Genomic DNA, 22,167 nt, shown 5'->3' on the forward strand with positions numbered 1-22,167 from the left:
CAAGCATACAAAAAAGTTTCACGCATGTGAAAATTATTTTTCATGCGTGTGCTTCACCTCCGCTGCTACAACTCCATCCTAGGGGAAACACTGCTGTGTGCATTTTGTGCAACAGGTGGATGTGGTAGTCTACTGGTAGAGTAGAGAGAGCTAAGTAGCGTTGAAGTAGAGTAGAGCAGGGCAAAGAGATGGAAGCAAAATATATTAAACCCAGTGTTAACACAGCAGAACTGGAGAGAGGGGTGAAAAATAAATAGAGGTGGGCATGGCTCAAGTAGGGCGCAGAATTATAGACGGAGAACGATTGACAAATTTTTCACTTTAAGCCCTGACACTGTCATTTTTGTGTAGGAATTAAGCTGCAATACATGACATGTTGTTTTAATTAATAAATACTGTGTGAATAAAGATTACATAACATAAAAATAACTGCAGTCTTTGTTATTTGATAGCCGCTTAAATTAAACAATTTTTATAGGGCAAGTAAAAACTGACTTAGGGCAAGTAGATCTCTGACCAACTTGCCCGACCAGTCAAGTGAAAAAAAAACCTTAGCGTTGAACCCTGCTGCACCAAATCGACATCTATGTAAAATGGACAGCCAGCAGGGTGTAAAGTTTTGATGACATGTTACGTGTGTGACTTAACACTGGGGTATTTAAAAAGCAGCTAGCAGCAGACAATGTCTGCAAATCGGGGAGACGACAAGGTCCAGGAGCTCCTTATCTCAGAGCAGAGGACAAGATCAATAGCGGTATAACAGGGACCGTAAATTACCTTTATAGCCTTGTTATGCCATTGTTATTTAGAAAGTGCTGCCTGATGCGCAAATTTTATGTCACACTAGAGGCCGATGTGCCTCTTCTGCTTCAGGTACTCCGGCGTGCTATCTAAAAATCACACTCTGTGGTGGTTTTACGCCTGAGTTGTTTGGTTCTGTTTAAAAAAGCAAAGGTAATGAAGGGTCTCTGTTGCGGCCCTGTTGGGGATCTCTGTGTAAAAGGGCTAGAAATTCCAATATATATAAAAAAGCAGTAGTTGCACACATCCCAAAACGGTTTAAGACAGGTGCTTGACCAGTAAAAGAGCAATGAACATGAAGAAAGCCTCACACATTGTGGCTCCCATAAGGGGCGTAACTATGTAAAGATAATCCATGAATTCAAGCATTAGGTTTTACACAAAGAAAAGGTGATTGGTAGCCGAACATGTTATTCCTCCAGTTTACCTTGCAAGACTTACATTGTGTTAATCTAGTCATCCAAATTTCTAAAACCTTCATTTTAAGGCAAATGTAGAAGAAAAGAAGTTTCAGTTAAATGTAAAATGTGACGCACCTACTGAGGTTGACACGAAGGTCTCTGCAGCCTTCAGCTTTACTTTTAAATTCAAACAAATAAAGAGAACTTTTCTTTTTCTCGCCATTAACAGGCAACTTCAGAAAATAAAAGGAAAGAATAACATTTTCATTTAGTGTAATGGCTTGAATGAATGGTGTGCAGGTCTTCATCCATGTATTTACTTGTCCTTGGGGGCACTGATAAGAGCTTAAGAGAAGTGGCAGAAAATTGCTGTCTGGTGCAGAAATGTTTTGAAAGCTTTGGAGAATTAGCTTTCAGAATTGTCTGCAGACCTGGGTCACATGGCAGAAGCTTTCGGAACATAATTTTTAGCGTTTCATCTGTTAAGATACTAATATAAGTAGATCCAATAACAATTTCACTAATTGTCACACCAGGGGTTTCGAATGTGTTTTTAATGGTGCTTATTGTAGTGTAATATTAGGCAAACACCACTGAATGTGACACACAGAGTTGGTAGTTTACAATCAGCTGGTCTGAGCTTTCTTTCCTGAACTTTTCCTGGGTGCAGCTGCCCACTGTTTTACACAGGCAGGTCATTAAGTGCAGTATGGAGGCAGCCACATGGATTAACAATCCAAGCCAATAAGCTTAGAGTTGATTCTCAGTGGGATCAGCTGTACTGGCAACTTCCATGTAGCAGGGAGTTTTTGAATTAAAAGTAAATATGTACATTCATTGTTTCTCACCCTGAAGTACAGCTGTATACAAAATAAGGACAATAAAGAGGGGATGCCAGGTGAAAGGAAGACTGACAGTTTCTGTGTATGTGAGAGCTGCTATCTACTTCCTTTAAATTGCTTTGAGGAGTGACAGACTGCAGTGGGCTGGTGACAAAGGCATATGGCACTTTCTCAATGTCTGTCACAGCACATATCCATCACCACCCACTACACCAACAGTCTACTCATGACTATATCACTGTCACACACTCACCTGCACACTGTGAGACAGAGCGGTGTAGACCAGATGCTTTTGGTGATTAAAAAAGTACTACAGTATATGTCAGTGTTTATTAGTGTAACTGAACACGTAGATAACTACCGATGTGACAATAATGAGTAAAAAGACACTATAGATTGACACAGAGGTGGACCGATGGGCAGCAGAGGAGAAACAAAGGACACTATGTATTGATGTAAAGCTATGTATTGATCTCACTGATTTCTCATTACGACGAGTGACTCTCTGTTGGTTTTTCCCTGCAGACTGGTGGGGACTTTCTCTATGGTGCTTCAGAAGGTGGCTGAGGAGGGACACCTTGAGCTGACGGACACACTCATAGACGACAACAACACGTCAATAAAGGTAACGCTAAACACTGCTCTCACATTGGAGTGACAGCTACAGGGAGGTTAAAATGTTTTGAAGAGCCGGTTCATATCACTGCACAACCTCTGTTCAAGGAGTAGCGCTCAAAAATGGTGCGCACAGAGAAATTTCCAACAAGCTGTGTTAAACCCACTGTACAGTATCTGTCCAGCAACAAATGGGAGACTAGGTTAGCAACTTGCTGGTTTATGTATTTAGCAGCTGAAGAGCCAGGAAATTTTTTTCAAGGGGTGGTGGAGAACAAACTATGTCGATTCGACGTAGAGGTCTAAAACCCGCATTACATGAAGCCTCTTCAACCACACAGATCCCATCAGATCAAACTAAAGCCCCTTTTACACTGCCAGATTTTCCGCGATTGTTGGGCCGTTTTGCTGGCAAGCTGCGAGCATTTAGACAAACAGAGCCGGATTGGCGAGTTGATCCGAGATGCCCAATTTTCCGCCTCATAGGGTAGTCATATTGGCGGAACCCTTTTACTTTCAACAGACCGAGGCGGCCTTTCGCAACTGGAGGAGCTGTTGAAGACGCCACACATGTGACCCACTGGTGGTGGATAAACAGGAAACAGCTGATAGCAGGAATTAGCAAGCAGCTAGTAGCAAGAGGGAAACGCAAATCTGACAGACACTGTAAAGATGAGCAACTGGGGAGACAAGGAATTGCGCGCCCTCCTTACCCTCGCAAACGAAGAGGTCGACTTACGAGAGATTGCCCCGAAAAAGGCGCATTCTGTATAAACAAAAGTAGGCAGGCGGCATTTTACCACACTCCCCGATTTTGTTTTCACTGCCAATGCTGAAAAAAGACAATTCCTATCTAAAAAGGGCTTAATGCTATATAGGCAAAAAACTATTTAAAATGTGAGTGGAGATCCCCAAAGTTTTATACACAAGACATACAGAATAATTTGATATGAGGCAGTCATTAATGACATGGGTTTGGGTTTAAATATTAATCTCACATACCTTCAACAAAGAGCTGATTCAGAATATATTTACTGTCAGTAAACTGGAAATTAAAGGGGAAAACTAGAATCTTAAAACAGTTTACAAAAGCTTAAATCATACAGTTTATAGCTACAAAATGATATGACTTGCCTTACGGCAGTAGAATTAATATAACATCTTATTTGTCAGCAAATGCATTCACAAGCAAAAAGGGAAACATTAAATGGAGAAATCAATCTTCCAATGCACCTGCAGCGGTGGCAATATGAGAAGTAACAGCCATCATCTGGCCTATAAAGGCACCAGCGTTTAAGACCTGCACATGAACAAGGATCTGATGGAGATACAACAGTCTCTTAGCAACATCAGCACATTAGGATCCTTTCCTTTAACATTAATCCTGATATCCTTTATTGATTGGACATTGTGAGAACAGTACAATAGGATTTACAAGGGAGAACCTAACCACTTGAGGTTCTTAAAGCACCACAGGGTTCAGAGTTGTGTTAGTGGAGCAGGGAGTGCTGATGGGATGTTTCTGAGATGATGACAAACAGCTTGGGAGTGCTGTAGGGCTCACACACACACACACACACACACACACACACACACACACACGCATATATGCTGACATGTGCAAGTGGCTTCTTGTGTAAGAACATGTTCAAATACATTTGTACAATTAAGACAATTTCAGCACTGTGCATCTCTAGAAAGAAACTAAATCCGACATAACCTGAGAGAGAACAGTTTTACCCACAGCTGCACTGGTGTGGTTGCCATAGTGACAAATCTAACTCCTTGTGGACTACAGTGCCTTGCGAAGATGTAAGAAAGCGAGAGTGACACGGTGGGAGAAAGGAGAACGACAGCCCGAAATATATTTTCTTCTCATCCGTCTTTGTCAGAAGAATAAATTGGCCGCTCCGTAACAAAGATGAGGTCATTGTCGGGAGGATAATATTTGTCCAAACACGACTCCCCAGAAGACGCCAAAGACAAACTACGTTGTCACCAGTGCCTCTGGCCTGGATTAAACTAACACTCACTGTCACTCTGAATTCCCCCAGCAAATACTAGGTAGAACAGAAGATTTATAGTCCTGTTAAAGGTTGTTGTCCATGCTGAGAGCTTTTTCTGAACATAGTTAAATGGATTGCGATAGATAAGCCAAGACTAAACTTTAAGGTTATGACTCTTTCAGGACAGGTTTGGATTGATTGATAAATATCCTGTCACAGCGCCACATTTGGCCAAGTTGGTGTTATATATGTGGGGAGTTTAGCAAATGAACTCAAAAGCAAAAAAAAAGGGCATATACAAACATACAGTGGGGGAAATGTGAACATTATTTTTCATTAAACATATTCCCATTGATATTACATTGATATTGATAATAACTCAAAAGAAATTGTAACATTTCAATCCATAAAAAAGTTACGTGCAATAAAGTGTTCTGAGACAGGAAAAGATATTGAACATACTAACTGAAATGTATCTGCTATTTGGTGGAGAAGCCTTTCTTTGCAATGCCAGCTTTTGAGATGCTTCCTGCTTGAAGAAATCAATCTCTGACAGTGTTCAGATGGGATTTTGGTTCATTCCTCCTCACAGACAGCCTTTAAATCTAGAGGACTCTGGGGGACCCACTGGTGAATCCTCAGCATCTTCCACAAATGTTCTATCAGGTCTAAGTCTGGTGATTGACTGGGTCATTCCAAGCCTTTATTTTCATCCTCTGGAACCAGTTGAGGGTCACATGGTGCTTGTTTTAAGTTTGCTGCAACACATTTGGAGAAGGCTATAGATTACTGGGAGAACATAGTGTGGTCAAATGAGAAAAATCTAACTTTTCTGTAAGTGGTATGACGTGTCATGTTTGGAGAAATGCCTTTGCATATGACCTTAAATGTACCACACCTATAGTTTAGTTTGGAAATGGAAGCATCATCGTTTGGGGTTGTTTCTCTTTTAATGGTACCAGAAGAATCCAAATTATCAAAGGTACGATGAATGGAGCCATGCACTAGGAATTTCTTGAGAAAAATCAGTTACCATCCACCAGGATGTTGACGATGAGATGCATAGCTTTTTATGGATTGTTACGGTTTCTGCCAATGCCTTTTGTAAATTTCATGTAAAGAGCTGCATTGGAAATATGTTAAATGTAAAAATGTTGATGTGTTGAATATTTATATCCCCCATTGTAAATGCATGTTTACACTTTGTACCCAAACCCACAAAGTTTTCTGATGTGCCAGAGTTTATTTGAAAGATCTCTACCCTAATATTTCTCACTTCCCTCATCAAGGGTTATCTCGCAAACGAGGGCACTCAATACCAAGTGGAAGATTTAAGGGGTAGAAATGGAATTGGGCCTAAGTCTTTGAGGTGAATGCTAGCATCAGCAAGCGTACAGTGACAGTGCTAATATGCTGAAATTTAGCAGCTGTAATATTTATCACGTTCATTATCTTTGTTTAGTGTGTTAGCATTTTGACATTTGCTAATTAGCAATAACACAAAGTACTGAGGCTGATGGGAAGGTCACTAGTAGAGCAGTCATCTGGCCATAAACCAAGGTATTGGACAAATTGGGGGGGGTCGCCAAATTCAGTAGGATTCATCCTCTGGGGAATGTCTGAACTAGAGGGCTGCATTGGGACTGGGTCCCGCCAGGTCCTGCGGGACCCAACGCAAATATTGCGGGAGCGGGAGCGGGCGGTTTGGACTTTGCTGCGGGCGGGAACGGGCAGCTAAAAAAAAACACTGCGGGAACTTGGTGCACATGCATAAGCGTTTCCACTCTATATTTATTAATAAATTGACAAATATGCCCTGAACCAGCTTTCATACCAATTTACAGCTTGCTCCACCTGTCTGTCTGTCTGTAAGCTCCATCTGTCATGAGACAAACATGAAAGAAGACGTGCAGTTTATTGTGTTTCACCGGCGACGAGCTGTCATTACGCGCAACAATTTGCACGGCTGCAGGCTCGTTATAACTCACTGTGTGAACCTATGTTGCATAATAAAGATTTGCCCCCTCGTAATTTTTAACCGCCCCCTCAGTAACTTCATCCTGGCGCCGGGCTTGCCTTAACCTCAATCACTGCGTGATTATATAAAGGTAGAAAAATAAATAAATACAGAGGAGGAGAATAGAATATGAAACAGCCTTTATTTCATTAAAAACTAAATGAAAACAACGAAATAGGAGCGCTATTCCTGACCAGTGCGTCAAAAGACATGCAGGCCAGGGAAACGAAACAAACAACTCCATGAATCTCTTTATTATTAGCCTATAAAATGACGTGTTTTCTCCTGCGGGATGGGAGAAGACACAAAATCATCGATCTCTATTATTGTGCGGGCATAAATTCTCAGAGTTTTGCAGGAGCGGGCGGGAGTGGACATACACATTGCGGGAGCGGGCGGGAGTGTAATACACACGTTGCGGTTGCGGGCGGTAATGGTCAGAAATTCAGCGGGAGCGGGTTGAAGAAAACAGTCCCGCGCAGGGCTCTAGTCTGAACTTTCATGGTGAGTCATCCAATAGTTGTTGAGATATTTCAGTCTGGATCAAAGGACCAGCTGACATCCCATGGGGTCCATCCCACAGCCACCCTGCTGGCATGGCTAAAAATCAAAGATAAGAAGATAACACATGAAACATAACAAGACTTGAAGGATAGAAACACGAAAATGATTGATTGGCCGAGTAGAAAGATTTAATAAAACAGAATTTTGAGCAATAATTACAGACACTATTTTGATATGATTTTGCAAGCCTGCTGCTCAGGCTTATAGAAGTTATTTGATAATTATCTTGACAGCTGAGAGTAAGTTTTCACAGTCATGACAACACTGACAAACAAATAACATCAGTGTCAGGGATATTTATTGCGCTTTCAGTTTTGGCATTGTAGGAGTTTTGTAGATTAGACATGTCTTTAAGTCCTTGGCGGCAAAGATAATTAACAGAGGAGGAGCAGCTGAGAAGTAAAATAATGAAGTCTGCTAAACAGGTGGATTTGAATAAATTAGCACCTTTTATTAGTATTCAGGTTTTCTATGCAGTATGAAAACGTATGCAATTATGAAATGGAAAATGTGAAGAAACCCTGTGAATTAATTTTCTTTGCTACATTAAGATAAAAATGATCCTCCAATGCTTTGAAGTAGAAAAACTGCACTGTGACCTCTGTAGAAGTGAAGCCTTATTAACTCTCTGCTGATTAACAGAAAAAGAAAAAAAATAGCTTTCGTTCTGTTTTCAGACCAGCGTTACCATAGAGATCAGATACCAGTCGATGGACGGCACAGTGGGAGTCTGGAGCGATGGGGAGTTCCTGGATGTTCCTGACGACCGTGATGGGATGTTTGCCTTTGAAACGGACAGCTTGCTGTCAGGACAAAGCCACGGGTCAGGGACGTCTCCTGGGCGATCCTTGCAGGGATCCATACCAACCTTCAGGAAGTGAGTCAAATACGCAAACTATCTCCATGATAACTCGACTATGAGTCAGGCTGGGAACTGCTCTTAATTTGCCTCTGAATATTACGTTGATGACTCTCCACAACTGCAAACAAGAAATGTTGTTATGTAGTTTAGTTTTTAAGAGATCATTAACAGTAACAGTGCTGCTGAGGCACACATGGGCGAGAGACAATAACATGAAGTTGACAGATGGATCCAGCATTCACACATTGATGAGGCTTCTTGCTTTCCAGCTGATGTAACAGCTGTTACTGTTAAGATGGGTAACATGGCGGGGTCCTGGGCTAAATGACAATGTGCACACCTACATAAGAATGTATGACCAGACACTGATGCCCATATACTGCAGTAAAGGGGAGAGTTTTGCAAAATTACATATTATCCTCTATAGGAATCTATAAATCAGAATGACACATATTCTGCAAACACCTTAGTAATGATGCAGATGTTAATGTTTGTGCAGATTGAATTAAATAAGTCGTGCAGTTGGAAGGCGGCTTTGAGTAAATGAAGATAATTAAAACAGACGTTTTTCATTTAAAAGTAGTTTTAGATATTTACCAGCCTCGACACTGTCGCGACAGCTTGTCTTGTTTTCACTTTGTGTGTGTGTGTGTGTGTGTGTGTGTGTGTGTGTGCTTGTGTCATCATGGCAAAATGTGGTCCTAGTGAAGCCTATTGTAGCAAGTATACCACAAAGGCCGTTTTTTCAGTATTTTGCCAGGTGTTTATATGTGGACAGAGTTGATCAAAGTGATAGTGTTGCAACCATGCAAGATGTAGGCATGAAACTTTACAGATATGTAGTTGAGATCAAATTAAATGCCAAGGTCAGAATCTGGTGTGTTCATTCATTTCAAGTTGCGACAGGGTCAATTATTCAGCAGTAATATGTGTAACAAAGTCAAGTGTACATTTGTAATATTAAGTATTATAATTACACAAAATTTGTTTCAGTTGTTATTACCTGACATGTTTAGGCCTCCACAGTCAATATGTGGAACGTTTGATACTCAGTTTCTGTACCCCTACGTTCACCTTTGGGGGCACCCCACCTATAAAGGGTGTCTCCTGCCTTACCTCTCCACTTTTGCTGTTGTATTCCGTGGGAGAGGTAAGCGGCATTGCTCGCGTAGTAATTTCCGTGTTTTAGCGCTGTTAGCTATGTTCATTAGTTTATTTTATGCTAACATATTCTTGTGTCACTTAATCTGTGTTGGAGCTTGAGTTATACAGTCATAATTGACAGAGGATTTTGTTCTTACCTCTTGCTGTCAGAGTTGTTAGGAATAAACGAAGATCGCCTCCAAAGATATCCACAGTGTGGGCCTGTTCATATCAACACAACACAGGCAACACTAGAGTCCACCGGTTACATCTGTATCACTGTACAGGGCTCGAGATTGCGACCGTTTTGGTCGCATATGTGACCAAAATTTCATCTGTGCGACCTCAAAATATAATTGGGAGCACTGGTGCGAGTGTAAATGATTCTTCTGGTGCAACCTAACCCTAACCCTGCGGCACTTCTGTCACTCAATGAAGAGGGCGCTGAAAGACTTTTTTAGTGGCTATTGTTGTTTCTCCGCTAGTTGCTCTCATGGAGGAGCAAGTCAGGGAAGCGACCAAGCTGGGAATCACAGCCATGCTACTCGGAGTACACAGTGAGGAGGAAATCCGCAAAGACGGCAACACTCTTTCCCAGACACCATCACAGCTCATCTCCGCTGCACGCTGCACTTGCTTGCTGGTCTGTTTACAGTGGCGTTGTGTTAGCCTACGTCACACGTTTCGTTTACTCTGATTGGTTTTCCATCTTTCCAACTGCATGAAGGGGCACTTTGAGTGACAGCCGTTGATACCGCCCCTCGGGAATAGAGGAAATGTACACTCCATGTCCAGACCCATTCGCGTTTTTCAAATTGGGTCTGGCAACGCCAGGCTACCACTGAACACCACTGTGAATGAAAGAGAAACCTTAGATGATGATAATACTGGTGATGACTGTCATCATCATCAGTGTTATCATCATCTAAAGTTTCTCTTTCATTCACAGTGGTGTTCACTGGTTCAGTGGTGTTTTTTCTAAAAATGTCTTCAACTGAAAAAGTTGTTAATGATAAGTGTACTATACACATACAATGTAATGTATACAGTATAATGTCGACTTTTTGTTGCAATAAAAAAAAAAACAATTACACTGTTGGTGCTTCTTACATTACGGTGGGTGCTCCCAAAATTTTGCTACCATGTAAAAAAGTTAATTTCAAGCCCTGCTGTATTTGCAAAAAAAATTGTGGAAAAAGTTATGTATAGCCTTGGGCTGAGTGATATGGGGAAAATCAAATATTACTATATTTTGACCAATTACCTCAGTGTCGATTTGGCGATGATGTTATAGGGTTGACTATTGGTGCTTTCACAAAATATTTACACAATGACATTTTTGATAAATAATCATCGGCGAGATACGCAATCTAAAAACTAAGACGATATGTAGTCTCATATCACGGCATTGATTTAATATCAATATATTGCCCAGTCTTTTCTGGCCCCACAGTGAGCTGTGTGAAGTCTGAACCGAAAAAAATAAATCTATGTTATTAGCGTGACACATCCAAATCTCTTACCAAACTGTCAGCGGTTGAGATGCACTGTGGGTAATGTAGGTGACAAAGAAGAATGTGTGGAATAAAAAAGATGATGTCTCTAGTTCTGCTGCATTGATTTTAATACTTTTTAAACTGTGTGAGTCTGACAGTTTTACAGGAGTGCAATGTGAAATCACTTAAGTACTCTTAAGTTTGCAGAAATAATGTCCTTCAAAGAAGCTGTGTTGTAGGAAGAGACTTTTCTTGACAGTTTTCCCAACAGCATTCATGAAATCTGTTTGTTTATTAGATGTCACCGACACTATGGCGATGTGAATCTTGCTTGTCACTTACAACTTTGTCAACATTCTATTGAAACAGAAAAAGGAGAAACACTGTGGCCGAAGTTTCATGTTCTGTTTTACAGTTTAGATTATATTACATTACTTCGTAATAATAAACAAGTAACCCCAGGCTGTTGAAGTCTGTATAGATTTATCATGAAAAACTGTAAGACCTTCTGCCCCTGTGGCTGCTCTTTGCCTCTTTGCACAGTTCCTCGCTCTTCCTCTGTGGTTTGCTTGCCGTGTTTTGCTGAACAGTAGCTATGTGAAACACTGTGGGTGGTATCGATTTCCACTGAGACTACCTGCACAGCCAGACCCCTAAATCCATCATTATGCTGCATGTTGAATGGGCGTGTGAAAAATATGTGTATGTGCGAGGCTGAATACTGTCGGTTGCATGTTTTTGTTTTTGTTTTGTTGACACGAAAAGCCAAAGTTTCGCTCTCTTGCAGCATAAAATTAAAATCTATTCAGGGTTTGCCGATGTGAGAATCGATGCAGCCCGAGGAAAACAAGAAAATTTGACTAATCTAAGTTTTAGAGCATCCCACGGGTGTTATGTAACAGATAACAGTATTGGGATTTGGTCGACTAAAAGAAAAAAGCACTGCTGCGGAGAGATACTGTAAAAGGGTTCAATAAAAGTGGGATGAAAGCAGTCACCAAACTTGTGAGAATAAAGTGTTTATTCATATCAAATTTTTATTACATTTCTACCCCTTTATTCAGGTGAACAAGCTCTTCGTCCTTGCTGCTTGACGAGGGCACCTGTCATCTAGTTGCCGTGGTTGCACAGAGCTGTCAGTCAGACTTTGCAAAGGCTGCCTTAGGGCTTTCGAATGAGGAAAAAAAAGAAGTCGAGAGCTGCTGAGAAAATACCAACTAACTTCCAGCCTAGCCAACAAATCTAACTCTAATCCGCCTCGTACTGGTTTCGGCCAGACTGATGGGCTGGTGGAAAGATTTTAATAGCCTTGCCACTTCTCATACAAACCCTTTTTATTCCATGAATTACCAGCTGCTCAGTTTATTTCTGGTCCAGAGGTTTTCAGAATTAAACTTTTTAAGATGCGTCATTGTGTTGTGAGTTCTGACACTGCAGCCAGTGCGAATTGTTCTTACTCTGGCAATGAAGTGTTAACGTGCAGGAGATGATAACCGGTGATGACTCTCTCGTTCCTCTAGGGAAGAGGAGGAGGAAGAAAAAGAGGGGAATGTCGTAAACAGTTTAGCCTCAAGGTATTTTCTTACATCCTCCCTGTCTGTCTGACTTTACCACCTTTGGGTTTGTGGTTTTGTGTGTCTGTTTTACCTCCTCTTTCATGCAGATGCAGTAATTCTCAGCAATGTCACCTCACCAGTGATCATTTTACTTTAAGTCAAATATATCTGACATCTGTCTTGGAGAGGTATATGTCCCTCCTAGCTATTATTCTAGTCTCATAACTTATAAAAGGTGTTGTCATTAGGTCCCAGAAGTCTTTCTGAGGCTTTTAACTTTAAACTTTGACAGAGCAGGACTTATATTTGTAAAGCACTTGAGAGGGATGCAAGCACAAACTCCTCAATTATGCATTATTTCCGAAACTGTTTGCTCATACACAGAGCGGAAGAACAAACAGAAGAACTGTATCTACATGGTCCTCTGCACTCCACCCACTGCTGTCTATTTCTGTTCTATCACCTGCCACCTAAAGGTCATGTTTGCTGCTTCCAGTGGAGTTTGTGCTCATTGCATTGTTTCCAGTGGGAATTAAATTTCATTATAACTGTACAGCATGACTGCAGTAGAATGTAGGTGGCTTGTTAATTCATATTGGTTCCTCCTCATCTCCTAATTGAGTGAAATTGCAGCCGAGGTTGACCATCCCACTGCTGCCACCTCTCCTCTCAGCACCCTGTGCCTCGTCTCTGGTCCTGCAGGATGATTTATGGCGGAGCCCATGAAGCATTTTGTGCTATCTGCGACACCACAATGAGCCGGCTTTGCAGGGGTTTTGTTATTCCTAATAAATAAATCACCCCCTGCGTGGTTTTGCTGTCAGTGAAGCAGATCTGCTGAATAGTGCATGTAGAAGAGCGCATGAGCCAGACATGAAGAGAATGGATTTAGGGCTCCAATTGTCATTTGATCTCTGGACATAAAAAAAAAAACAACAGACAATGAGTTGAAATGGGGTCGCATGTTGGAGTGTGATCATACTTTAACACTGGTGCAACAGGCTAACAGGAAAGGCTTTTTTATTCTTGTAAAAATAATTCATAAATTATTTGGCATTGCCCCACTGAAACATATTGCTGTAAATAGTCATTGTGTTTATTCAAACTGTTTTAATATGCATGATTCATTTGCATAACATCAAATCGGCACTCAAAGGAGAAACAATTCAGCCCGAGCAAAGCTTCTGTTGAAAGGATAGTTTACTGATACAAGTGTTCATTTATATATTTATTTATTTTTGCAAAGTGCGTGATTAATTTGTCCATCGGTGTAAATTGCTGTGTCTTCAAAGACAGCTTTGGCGTCACAGGTTGACAATGTATTATCACACGGTGCTGTCGTGCAGGTGCTGCGAGGCCTTTTATCTCACTCGTCTTTATCTCAGTGGGTCTACCCACTGCAGCACTGACTCCCTGTGGAAACATTCATAACGACTGATATGTCATCTGATACAGAAACATGCCATTCTCATAAAGTGTAGCTATATTAATCTTACAGGTTATTAGAGGTTAGAGGTTGTTGTTGATAGAGGCTCTACCCACACAGGTTTTCTTCACATATGTTGCCTGATAAGCAGTGGCACCCCCACAAGGGGGCCATTGGGGGGGCATGACCCCCTTCAAAAAATTGCTGGCCCACCCACAGGCAATAACAATTTGAACCCATCATTACTGTCTTTAAAGGCCCAGACACCCCAAACTGACTTCAGAGAGCTAGCGGCGACAAGAGCCCCTTGCTGCGCCACCTCATGTTGACGTGTCTCAGCAAAAAAATTGCACATGAACACACCGAACTGACAGCCAACAAGCATGTATGTTCTGTGCCTGCGTGAGAGGACATACCCATCCATACCAGCAGACTGCAGTTGTCTGTAATCGTCATTTAAAAAGGGAAACCGGGAGAATGTATTGACGCTAGTAAGCCAGTTAGCACATGCTTACTGTGCCCGAGGGAACAATAATACAAACCTTCAGAAAAGATTTCTGCTATATGGATAAATTAAAACAGTCTTACCTCATGAAATAAGCATCGACGTCACTCCCTCTTTAGCTCGTTGTTTACCTTTCCCACTACTGTTTCTCTTCTTGTGCGATGAGCTGAACTGCCAAGCAGAGTGATTTCTTTCACCAACAGGCTCCACTTTCGCTGATGCCAGTTCAACATGCTGAATTAGCAGGGAAAAAAATGTTGAAGAAAGACTCATATGACTTGGGGTAGATGCACCACCTTTTGCGGGTGTTTTATTGAAGACACAGCTTACAACTTCACATACCACAACAATGAGACAGCCGTGTAGAGCAGTTCTCTGAACATTCTTATAGCCCTCCTCAGATAAACATCATACCTAACTTTCCACGTGTGTGTATGTGTGTGGGTGTGATTTCCTGCCGTTTCCGGAACTTGCGCTTATCTTCATCTGAATACTTGGCGTTTTACCACAACTTCTTCTGCCAATGACATCTTTTTCCCCTTCACAATGTTTCTCCATCACAATGTTTCACCACTTCAATGTTTGCCAGGTCAATCTGCTCTTAGACTTCTCCCCAGAGTGAGACCATTCAGGGTTACTCAGTTTTAATAAACAAGTTTTGCTTCTAACTTGACCTTAAGGGTGAAGTATTTCTAGGCCTTTTCGCCACCACAAAGCCAACTAGTGTCAACGAAGGCAGTAGATGCTCACCAACGGCCCAACTTTGACCAACAGCCAACAATTGACTTGGTGTGTGGGGGCCTTTAGAGGCTGGCATGTTTTGTTTTGTTTTTTAAACTAGTGGTATCTTGGGAAACTAGACAACCTAAGGCATCCATTGGTACGAACCATGTCACCATACATTGTAGCAAAGGGGTGAGATAAAGCTCCAAATTTATGATATTAAGATATTTGAATGAAAATGGGTGTTATGGGTACCTACAGAACTTGAGAAGGCTTGTTCCCAGTAAAAGTTTTCAAGTAGCCTTTATTCATTGGATTCCTGAAATTCAGTTATGGCTTTTGGTTTTGTTGTGTCACCCTAACATTGTCAGTGGCACCATCTGGCCACCCCTAAGAAAAAATTCTGGGAGCACCACTGCTGATTAGATGCATTTATAGTACACTGTTGCAAGCTGTCAGCTTTCAGATGTACAGTACAGTATGCCCTTGTCAGCAAATAAAAATCTTCAGATCAGTGAGTCGACACATTGCTGACACATTCCAATCACAGATAAGGCTTTACAGAATCCAATTATGTTTAAGACTTAGCGATATGTGGGATAAAAAGAAAAAAAAACATCAAAGTTTCCTTTTTTATACAATCAAATAAAAATGTGATTATTCATGATCAATCCTTCATGCTACGTTGGAGAATGTATTATTCAGCTGTTCTGCTTTGTTTCAGTCTGCAGAGACAGATGCTGGATTGAAGTGGTTGTCTTGGATTTTTGACATTCCTTGTTTCTTCTCGTGTAGCTGTATTCTCTTGGGGGGCTGCTCTGTGTTTGTCAGCTCTGCTCATGTTTTGCTGTGGTCTGCAGTGGTTCTTATTCTCAGCTTGTTTGGTAGCACAGTGTGTAAATTTGAACACTGAGCGAGTGTGTGAGCTCTTCTCTTGTTACTTTTCTGTTTCAAGCCCCGATGTTGGAGCAGACGATGACGACATGAAGACGTGCCTCTTGGGGTAAATCCCAGTTTCTGCATCACCTGTGTGTTTGTCCCAGATAGGAGCTAGGATCTAGGAACTGATTTTCTCATTAAAAATGATTATATTTATATGATTACATAAAAGATAAAATGTCTTTGGAGTCCCCGGGACGCGGGGATGTCGAATAAAAAGAAACACTTTGTCTCTGAAAGCCTTCAGAGTAGTCTGAAGGCAGCCCAGTTGACGCAATAACAGAGTAAAAAATGCAAGAGTGCTTTTTGGAGCGACTATTAAAATTTTAAAAAAGTGTTCATGGAAAAAACAGTTGTTGTGTAATGTACATTCTTGTACTCCTTCCTTCCTCTTCTTTTTCCTCCACCATCCTCCCTCTTCCTCTCCTCAGTATACATTATGTAGATGATGTATCCTCCACACAAGCGCACTGTAAAATTGCGGAGGCATATGTATTCTGCGGATATATGTGCACACACATTATAAAAATCAGCTCAAATCCCTTGTTTAATGTTTTGTTTGCTGTACAGTATGTAGGCCATGAAGACTCAAAGCATTTTTGAGGGCATTAAACTTGCATTAGCTTCCAACTTTTTTGACATTAATGAGGATAAAATTATGGGCACATATGCAAGATCACAGGCAAAACATATCGGTTACTGTATTGGTTAACTTTGTTGTGGGTAAATAAAGCAGATACTCAGCAGCTAACATCACAGTTGTCTGACGTAATCATGTAAAAGTAAAGGTCTCACTGCTATCAAAGTATAAAGTTAGAAAAACATTACGTGATGAGCAGCAGAGGAAAAAATTTGCCAAGGACTGAAACCACTGAGAGAGGGAGGCAGCAGGAGGACTGCAGAGCACTCGATAAGGTTTCAGGACACAGGGTTCTGGTTTAGTGAGAGTTTTCATCCCCCAACTCTGTTATCAGGTAGAGCCGATCTTTGGCTGGCTCCAGTCCAGTGGATCCTGGCAGCACTGAAATATGTGCATCCACTCTGTGTGTGTGTTTGAGGGAGAAGGAACAGGTGTGTGTAGGATATCTCGCTGAGCTCCATTCAGCAGAGCCCCCAGAGCAGAACGTACAGACAGTATATGTCAATGAATTATTGATCGCTGGTGGTTCAATTTTTATCTTCTACACTTATGCACACATGCAAAAGGCCAGAACACAAGCAAGGGAAGAACCCCCCCTCATCACTCGACAATACACACTGTATCACATTTAGCTGGATATAAATAAAACACAAGCAAAGTTCCAAACCCATTCAACAGCTTGACAACAGTGAACATATAATTCAAAGTAACTGTTCTGCCCTCACTGTGTGTGCAGGTACACAGCTATACAGTGAGACTAAAGAAGCTTCTAATAAAGACTGAAGACACAACGTGGCTATTAAAGTTTTTACTGGAAGCAGTTATGAAAATGTGATACCATACCAGACTAGTATCACATTTTCATAACTGCTTCCAGTAAAAACGACCATGATTTCACCCAATACTGCCAGTATTGGGTGAAATCATGGTCGTATAGAAACACGGAAGGCACAGCAGCTCCCCATTGATCACCTAGTGGTGGCTGGCTGCAGTACAGGTCATAAACCTGTTTAGCTATTTCATTAACTTATTACTGTACATTCTTGAATTATTGGATTTTATGATCTATGGATACATTGCTGCTTGTTTTTAACTATGTTTTGCAAGGTGTCCTTGAGTGCTTTGAAAGGCGCCTATAAATAAAATGCTTTATTATATTGTAATTACATGCGTCGCATTAACTCTCCCAGTTAAGGCCCTCTCAGACACAACGCTGTTTGAGCTGCGCTGCCGATGGTTTCGGTGAACACAGAGCAGCTGCAGCACGAGCTTGCCAAGTGCTGTTCTTATAGGTTTAAATTAGAGTTATTTAAAGAGTCAGTTGCCTCTGCTGAGCGAAGTTTTTTTAATCTTAAGCTCATTAAAACATACCTGCGTTCAACAATGGGACAGGAACATCTGGACGTCTTTCTACTATCAGCATCGATGCAGAACTCGCTCAGACGCTGTCATATAATGACCTCATTCAATTCAATTCAAAGCACTTTATTCATCCCCGGGGGGCAATTAAAAGGCACTCAGAGTAGCACATTATGTTACCACATACAACATAAAGATAAATAGTATTATGTGTTAAAAAAAAGGGGGGGAGAGTGGGGTAAAGTGCATCAGTTGCAGAAGTCCACTAAAGTGCAGTAGTGCAGTCCATGGGAGAGGTAATATGTGGGAGGGGGGAGGGACACGTTGGACGTTCTTACAGCCACGTAATGCAGACGTTTGCCTCTGTAGAGCCTCCCGCAACTTCTGAAAAATGTCTGTTCTATAGTACTTCTGTACTGGGACAGCTCTGTACTATTTATTTAGTAATAATGACAATAATAACTTCATTTGTAGAGCACTTTTCAAGCTGAAAGCATAAAATGCTTTCCACGAAGAAGAAAATACAGAACAAAAGTGATACTAATTAAACATAAGCATGTACATACGCCTTCACCAACTTATTCACTTAACCACATATATAGCTGTAAGCATGCATACATATACACATGGCTGCAAATACATACACTCCCATAAACACAGTAAGTCCATCAAGCATCAGGAAAGGTTGATCTGTAAAAGTAAGTTTTCAAATGAGATTTAAAGACATGAACAGAGTCAGCTGATCTGATATTCAGTGGGAGGTTGTTCCAAAGCCGAGGTCATCACACATCACCTCACATCTCGTCTTGTCTCACTTAAGATTGCACAAATGGCCAGCAGTGGCCCTGGGGACATTTAAACTACAGGCATTTCTCAGATCAGTCCACATTTCCATGAAAACACCCACACAAACAAAGATTTCTCCAATAAGTGTACCATGAGAAATGTCTCGGTAAATTAATCAAAAGGCATTGCACAGGTGATTTATTTTTTGTGTGGGAATTTTACTTTGTTTTCTATGAGCAAACAAATACAAACACTAAGGAGCTGAAATCAACAAACTTCATTTAACACTCCCTTTTTTTGCACAGGCAGTTTAGTGATATCCCTGCAGCTCTGGCCTTGACCGGGCTTAGAATAAAATGAGCCCTCTTTGAAACCAAGACAAGAACGAGTTAAAATGCAGTCGATTCTGAGAAGAGACCAAGACCTTCAAAAGATGGTCTTGAGACCAACACTGATCTGGAGTACTGCAACACTGATTCAGTCACAATAACAGGAGGTTTTCCTGTTCCTCTTAGTGTTGTTATGGCATTTTGTGAATGCAGCATTAGCAGCACATTAACCTCAGGTAGCCAGTATAAAGGGTAGATCAGCTAGCACTAATCTGCTCTCAGAAAAATATCCTTAATATCTTAAACCACAGTCACAAAATAGCTTTAAGAAATAAATATTTGCTGGTTACAACAGGGACAGAAATGGTGAATCTAACCCTGTCAGCTCAACAGAAGGCGTTGCTACTAGCAACAGCATGTTAACGTGAAACCATCTGACGGTGGCACAACAGTAACCTCTTTTAAAAGTGCTTAACCACCACTTCTTTACACGTGCAGATGTGTCCATATTTGACCATCTGCTTGCAGAAAGTTCAAAGCCAGGTCTCTGGAATTAAGTGCAATATACACACCCACTCTCTGCTCCTTACCCCACTGCTTGACATGCACATTAAAGATGGATTCATTACTGGGAGGAGAATGTTTCACGCACAGTTTGAAACTCCTGTTTTATGGAGGAGATGGAAATCAAGCTGCCAGGTACAGGTACATAACCTTGGGAGTAATTCTGCTTCAGTCAGATAATTTATCTTTACTGCAATTTACACGTGCAATGAGGCCATTAATTCATGCTCTCATGTTGTATTGATTACCGCACATGCACCCCCAGACATACTTAAATTACGGTTCATTTTCAGCTTTAATCACACGTGCATATGTTGCCCGAGTTCTCTGCTTTTCAGATATGCAACGGTGGCTTTGCATACAGTGTTTCTACAGTACAAAGCTTGAACGAGCTTCGCTTGTCGTTCAAGGTGTTTGTTTGTGTGTTTGGTTGATGTACAGTGCTCAGATATTACAGTTTACGTGATAGTCACTGATGCATTTATGGTCTTTGTTTCAGATCGAAGCAAAAGAAGGAAAGGGAAAATAATAGGTACAACATCCTCTTGTATTTTTAACTTTGATTTCTCAACAAGTCTTTTCTCTGCATTTTCGTTTAAAGTTTGATATTTTGTGAATTTTACCTGCAAACCTCCAAAGTAAAGTCTAGATTTGCATATTTCCATTTGTGTAATTGGAAACCCCACACGTGAACTTTCTTTGCCTTCACGCTGACATTTCTGAAGGTTCTGTCATTAAAGCTGCAGAGAGGGATGGCTTGTTAAAAAAGTGAAAACTCTAAAGGTGCATCTTATTTTAAACCCAGACGTGGTCTCCTGCTGAAAGCATTCGTCTCTGATGTTTGTCCTTGTATTCACTCTTAACTCGGCTCAGCAAAGGGAAGGAAAAGAGAATGAAGGGATCAAAAGACAAGTAAGTAAAATATTTGATGGCTTGTTTTTTTGTTTTTTGTTTTTTTTCGTGGAATTTCCTAGAATCACTTTCTTGTGCAGAAAATTCACTCTGTACTGCTGTCAGAGCTGCAGTCTTTAACTTAATGGCCTTCTTCCTACATCTGCTTATCCTATTCCTGACATGTAACCGTGACCTTTTATGGCTATTCTCTCTCAGAAACAATGGCAGTAGGAAAGCTGTTGGAAGAAAAGTTTGTTGTACAGACTTTGACACAAGAGACTCCATACACATGTAGCCCCAGTTAGTGTTGGTTTCCTTTGAACTTGGATTGTTTCCAGACCCCAAAAGGTTTAGTTACCCAAATTTGAAAAGACTTTAAGATCAGAAAACATTTAATCAGACGTGAAACAATTGGGTAAAGGTTGTTTGTTTTGTTTTGGAAGGGACTGATAAAGGGAATTTCAGTTTAAAAGGCATAAATCAGAACTCCTAACTGAGTTTGTCTCCAATAAAAGGTAAAGTGAGTTTTTCTGGTCAAGACAAGGCTGAAGATTTGGATTTACATCTTGTATTGTCTAACTTTAGAACAGGTCAATCTTTTGCTTGAATCCTTGCTGCTGCGAGCAAAAGTAGTTGAAGTCTCTTTGTAACCGGCGACTGTGAAGATGACTGATAATATCCTGTGTGTGTTGGGAGGTGCAGGGGGGTGTGTGACATTGTATTAATCACGTCGTGGGATCAATGATCTGTCAGCATTGTAAGCACAGTGCTCATTAATATTAGACTCCTTCGAGATTAAAGTCCATGTAAAGTAAAATCGACATTTTCTCAGAACACATTATGTTAGATATGTGTGAAAACAACTGCTGAAAACACGTGAACTATACAGTGCCGAATTGTAGTTTTTCACTATTTTCGTGTCTGGGATTTTTTTGGATGGGCCTGATATCATGGCTCGATGACGCACTGGAGCCATCCTCAACATAACCCCTCCCCTACGTGATACAGACACTAGAACATCAGCGATTTGCTTGCTCAGTTGTGAGTCATAACACTTACTTACCACAGCCTACAGTTGGCTAGCTAGCTATTAGCTATTATTAATACCTTTTGGTATGTATCACCAACCGGTTGATGGACCATCCAAACCCAAACCGGACTCACTAATTGCCAAACTTGTGCATTATAGGAGCAAAATTGTCTGGACTGAGATAGATAGAGACAAATCAGGGCTCGACAGTGCGAGCGTTTCACTCGCATTTGCGACTAAAGATAGGTGTGTGCGAACTGTAAAAAATATTTAGGGGCACGTGCGCATAAAAAAATCAGCCTAAGCAGCCTTTATTTTTGTCAATAAAAAAATATGATAATCTAACCGCAAATGTTGGAGGAACTCCAGCCACCTTCCCTCTTCCCTCTTCCCCGTGTGACACGGTTAAGAACCGCACCGCCCGCGGAAGCGCCGCGAATAGCCTCAAAGCGCTGAGAAGTGAAGCCAGTTTCCTTTCGGCGCCCATGTTAACCGATTGTGTCATCCACACCGGCCGCGCTGCGCAGCTCCGCCGCCGGCCCTGCAGTGATCATTTCGGCGTCTGGTCTATTTTCTGCGCGAGCCACGAGCGAATGTGTCAAGCTGGGTAGTTACCCATGATGGAAAAACAGCCCCAAATGTGACAGAGACAACAGCTGGGAGCAGAAC

At 41.2% G+C, this 22,167-nt stretch overlaps 1 protein-coding gene across 2 annotated transcripts in view; it reads left to right on the forward strand.

The window, feature by feature from the left end:
• otofa (otoferlin a) overlaps positions 1–22,167 on the forward strand; it is a 129,902-nt gene that overhangs the window by 50,580 nt on the left and 57,155 nt on the right. For both annotated transcript variants that reach the window (XM_050058906.1, XM_050058907.1), the window contains exons 4-5: positions 2,570–2,669; positions 7,924–8,123. In XM_050058906.1, the coding sequence (XP_049914863.1) occupies positions 2,570–2,669; positions 7,924–8,123 (300 nt within the window). The remainder of the gene's footprint in view (positions 1–2,569; positions 2,670–7,923; positions 8,124–22,167) is intronic.

This window comes from Epinephelus moara, chromosome 12 (assembly GCF_006386435.1).
Source record: "Epinephelus moara isolate mb chromosome 12, YSFRI_EMoa_1.0, whole genome shotgun sequence".
Classification (NCBI taxonomy): Eukaryota; Metazoa; Chordata; class Actinopteri; order Perciformes; family Serranidae; genus Epinephelus; species Epinephelus moara.